The sequence below is a fragment of the Naegleria gruberi genome (assembly GCF_000004985.1).
Source record: "Naegleria gruberi genomic scaffold NAEGRscaffold_196, whole genome shotgun sequence".
NCBI classification, from domain to species: Eukaryota; Heterolobosea; class Eutetramitea; order Acrasida; family Naegleriidae; genus Naegleria; species Naegleria gruberi.
This window is the reverse complement of record NW_003163142.1, coordinates 5,197-10,074: the sequence shown is the minus strand read 5'-3', so window position 1 is coordinate 10,074 and position 4,878 is coordinate 5,197. Positions and strand designations below refer to the sequence as shown.

Here is a 4,878-nt window from a genome sequence, read left to right as displayed (position 1 = left end):
GCTATACTGATTTAATATTGTCAAGATTTGTTCATCACTTAAATAATCTCTTTCTTCTTTGATTAATTGTGTAATTTCGATTAACAGATCGCTAATAGTTAACCTTTGTTCCATGGTTGTAATTAATTTAAGTAAAATAGTAACCAGTAGCTCTTTTAGATTATTGTCAACTATTGATTCTTTAACACATTTTTCTGCTTCTGTATTGGACTTGATAAATATTGCTGCTAATGGTTTTCTCTCTGTTACTCGAAACAAATCAAACAAAATACATCCCAAACTAAACATATCCATCAATGGGAAATTATGGCATTCCAATTCATCACGAAAAGATTCAGGCGATCTAAAGAAATGCGACTGGCACGGAATAGTTGATGAAGTGATATTTTCATCGAAAATTTGGGCTTCATCGAAATCTGTCAACTTGGCAATTATTTGACCATTCTCCTCAAATATTAAAACATTTTCCGATTTTAAATCACAATGAGTGATATTATTTAGATGGAGAGCTTTCACTCCTGAACAAACATCACGGAATATCAGTAATTTTTGTTTTGCTGTCGTATAGGATTCAAGAAATTGTTTTAAATCACATTTTGCTTGTGGGAAAATAAAGTAATAATATTCACCTATTTCGCCACGGTACATTGGTTTGACAAGATATTCACAGTTTATATTACATATTCTATCATAAACTTTCATAACATCATTAGGCATGTTGGATGTGCAAAATTTTACAACAACACAAGTTTCCTCTTTATCCGAATAGACTCTCATTACTTTTCTAAAATAATTAGAAGAGTAACAAGATGCACTCAAATGTACAGTTTTGATATGATCCACGTTTTTAAATATTGACAACGAGACAAGTTTTAATAGAATGTAATCTAGCGGATTTACAGGCATTTTGTTTTTTGCTGATCACGTCCTAGATAATTATTAGATTTAAGCAATAATTTTGCAAAAAAATGGGGTCGTCACATTCTTCACAAACCAAAATAATAGTATCAACCAAACAGGATTTGATCAAAGAAAATCCATCAATATTGAAGCTAAAAAATTGCGCAAATATTGAAAAAATTGGACAATATGAAGTTCCTATAGGAGAGAAATTTTATGGAGTGAGACAAGTTTCGGGTAATGGCAATTCTGAAATAATAATGACAATACTAACTGAATACGAATGCAATAAGCATGAAAAAATAAGACAACAAATTGTAAATCAACATGAAATTGTCCCAATATGGGATACAGGTGATTATGACATGTTTTTGAAATATTCAATTTCTCCCAAAGGAACCTGTAATTTGAATGAATATTTAACTTATTATGAACCTAATTTGGAAGAATCTTTGAAAATTTATAGTCAAATAGAAAAAGGACTTCTTAAATTACATTCCATGAATATTATTCATGGAAATTTAAAACCTGAAAACATTTTATTTTTCGAAGAGGACTTTACATTTAAATTATTCGATTTCAAATATTCTGTGCTAGACAACCAGCCATCAGAATTCAGACACAGCAATGAGTATACAGCTCCAGAGGTATTATTGGCATCTCAAATAGTGGATAAATCTGCAGACTTATTTAGTTTGGGATGTATATTATTCAAATTGCTTACTAGACAGCCTCTTAGGATTAAGGGAGAAACTTTTGCTCAAATGATGATTCGTGAAAAGCGCCGGATTGGGGTGGGAAAATATATTGACGAAACAACGAAGGAGATAATGGGTTTACATTCTAACCTTCTCGAACACTTAAAAGCTTTGTTGTCAGTTACAAATCCATCAGAGGCAGGTATTCCACCACCTGCTGTTATTAAAACTGCACTAACATTTTTAGAAAGGGATCGGGTTGAAACGGTCAAGAAAAAGTTAGAGAAATATTATGATTTCTTGAAAAAGAATAATAGAACTCCCAAAGATGCTAGAATGACAGGCGATTTGGAAGTGGATGCCCAAAACTTGGTCTGTGAAGATAGATTACTAAATAGGGAATTTATGAGTTCTATTGTAAACCTAAAATCAAACAAAGTTAATTGTGAACCATTTCTGCGAGTCAAGTTGTTGATTTCTGATTTAGGTAATAGTCCTTTTATGACCAAGTTAATGAGCTACTTTTCAAATGCTGATATGGGAATTGTTCATACTGGCCTTTTAATTGGTGAATGGAAGATTGAATGGGTCAACTCATCAACTGTTAGTATAAGGAGTGAACAAATCGAATCTGACAAGACACTTGCAATAATTGACATTGGAGAAATACGTGGTGCTGAAAATGTTAAGCAAACATTTAGAAAGTTGACAGAAATTATTTGTAAATATAATGGATCAGTTCAATATCACCAATTCAAAGCCAATTGCCAACATTTCACATCTGAGGTACTATCTGCTTTGAATTTGCAACTTCCAAAGAGTGAATGCTTTGACAAGTATTTTGATAATTTAAGGAATGGCAAGGTTGACCGAGCATTCTCTAAAACTTTAAGAGATTCCAATGGTCCAACAACTACAAGTACTTTCTTAAAGTTATGTAATAATAGTACTAGGCCATATGTTACCTCTGAATCTTATGGTGTAGAGAATGAAAATCAAGAATATGATGTTCAAATTCCAATAGAAAGCTGGAGATTATCACAAGCCGAATTTAAAGGTGTTGAGATGGCCAAGAAAAAGATTAGAGTATGCCTTAAAGAATTCAACATTACACCAGAGAAGGTCGGATACAGTGAAAGTTTAGATTTGGAAGCTCAAAGATATGTCTGTGAAGACAGATTCATGCATTTTCACTTTGTTCGTCCTACAATGAAGAAAAATTCAAGAATTGTTTCCAATATTCCTGCAGTTGTGAGAGTCAAGTTATTGGTTTCATCTTTAGGAAAACACGAATTAACCAAGAAGGCAATGGCTACATTCGCAGCCATTCTTAATGTAAATAATTATGGCGTTGTTCACACAGGAATCTTAATTGGAGAATGGAAAATTGAATGGTATGATAATTCATTGGTGAGAGTTGAGTGCGATTCAGACCAGAAACTTGATACTAATAATACCATTGCAGCCATTGATATTGGAGAAATTGCTGGAGCTGACAATGTCAAGAAGGCATTCGAATTGATTACAAAAATTTCATGCAATTACAATGCAACCAAGAATTATTCATTATTAGGGGCTAATTGCCAACATTTCGTTTCAGATTTATTAGAGGCATTGAATTTGACACTTCCAGTGAGTGAATCTTTCAAAATTTATTTTGACAAATTGAAAAGAGGAGAAACTGACAGAACTTTCTTTGTGAATGAAAATTTGGCAACATTATTTAAAACATGCAACATTACAAACCCTTATATTGGTTTGAAGAACATTACATTCGAGAATAGAAAATCGTTGGATGAATTTTGTCATTTTCTTGAACATATCAAATATTTTGACATTGAGGCAGGTCAAAGTGATTTTTGGCTTTTGAAGGCATTTGATAGGTCATTTGTTTTGGTTGGGGAGGATGAAATTTGTCTTACTTTTGATTCTACAGGAGTCAAAGAGAATGGATTCTTCACAACTAATGGAGGAAGAGATCAAGATTCCATCACTCATATTAAGTACAGTGTTAAAGATGTTGATTTCAGTGATTGTGTATTAAAGAGGTAATAAATGATTGTTAGTGCCACTCTTTCAACAATTGATGATCGCAATTAATTTGGTGATACAAGTATATTGCTTCAGAATTTATTATAATTAATATAAATATAATATAAAAAGGCCATATCAAATTCCTTCAAAAGATGAATTGGTACGACCATATCCCGATTCATGCACTCACCCCGTCCGATTTGAGAAGTTACTCACAACTCAATTCGATAAAGCAAGTTTGGTTTATTCAACCTTGCATTGCTATGAAGGTAACTCTTAGGACTAGTAACTGGACTATTTGAAGAAAAGAAATCTGCTAAGGTTTATGGAAAGTCTGGTAAGAAACCTAGAAAGGAGGAATCTGAAGAAGTATTGGAAGAGCCAACCTCTGTCCAAAAAGGTATGAAACTATTAAGATGATTTGTCAGCCTCCACTAGTGTTTGCAAGACTGATTACCTTGCATCGTCAGAAATCAAAATTCCAGGCTCACAGCTCACTAATCAAGTTAGAAACATAACTATTACAAAACAAGGAAGTTTCATTAAAAATAGGCTTAAGGTAATTTAAAACAGTGACCAAAAAATTGTGAAAAATTGATTTAAATTCTAACCTTTACAAATTGTTTCATTACAATTGATCGAAATAGTTTTAACCACATCCGTAAAAGGTAGAAAGTTTTCATAGCTTTTTCGTTAGCTTTTTCAGTTCTTCAATGGTTTTTACTAGTTCCCAGTAATCGGGGAAGTCTGTTGAGGGTTCCAGAAAACTGAATGAGGTTGTAGGATTCATTGATGGATTTTCTAATCGATCAGTGATATGAGTCAACACTTTCTTGAATTTATCGCAATCCAAAACTTTCCTTTCATAAACACTAATCGATGTAATTAATAAGTTTGTGAAAGTATTTTTGATTCCCCATTTAGGATCAATAATCATGTCCATAAATTTTTGTATAGCGTTATCGAGTTTTAGTCTCCCTTCAAAATCTTTAATATTAGTAAGTTCTACTCCTTCTCTTAATGTGAAACAATTAGTGTATGTTCTTAAAATGTCAGGTGATATTTCCTTATAATACTTTTCACTTAATTTTACAATAACATCACTCAGTTTGTTGCACTCGACTTCTTGGAAAAGTCTTGTTAATAGTTGACATGCTATTCCAAAGGAATTGTCATTATCCAAAATTGACTGGCTATACTGATTTAATATTGTCAAGATTTGTTCATCACTTTAATAATCTCTTTC

At 32.3% G+C, this 4,878-nt stretch overlaps 2 protein-coding genes across 2 annotated transcripts in view; one reads left to right on the top strand and one right to left on the bottom strand.

Moving 5' to 3' along the window:
• Positions 1 to 968: 968 nt before the first annotated feature.
• NAEGRDRAFT_54750 (uncharacterized protein) lies at positions 969 to 3,650 on the top strand (the record flags this gene model as incomplete). Its single annotated transcript, XM_002668477.1, has 1 exon — positions 969 to 3,650. One exon carries the CDS (start codon positions 969 to 971, stop codon positions 3,648 to 3,650), a length of 2,682 nt encoding a protein of 893 aa, XP_002668523.1.
• A 661-nt stretch (positions 3,651 to 4,311) lies between these two features.
• The window catches only part of NAEGRDRAFT_76563 (calponin homology domain-containing protein), a gene marked incomplete at both ends in the record, with an annotated part of 2,455 nt that continues 1,888 nt past the window's right edge, over positions 4,312 to 4,878 (bottom strand). Inside the window, one exon of the mRNA XM_002668476.1 lies at positions 4,312 to 4,787. Coding sequence (XP_002668522.1) covers positions 4,312 to 4,787 — 476 coding nt within the window. The remainder of the gene's footprint in view (positions 4,788 to 4,878) is intronic.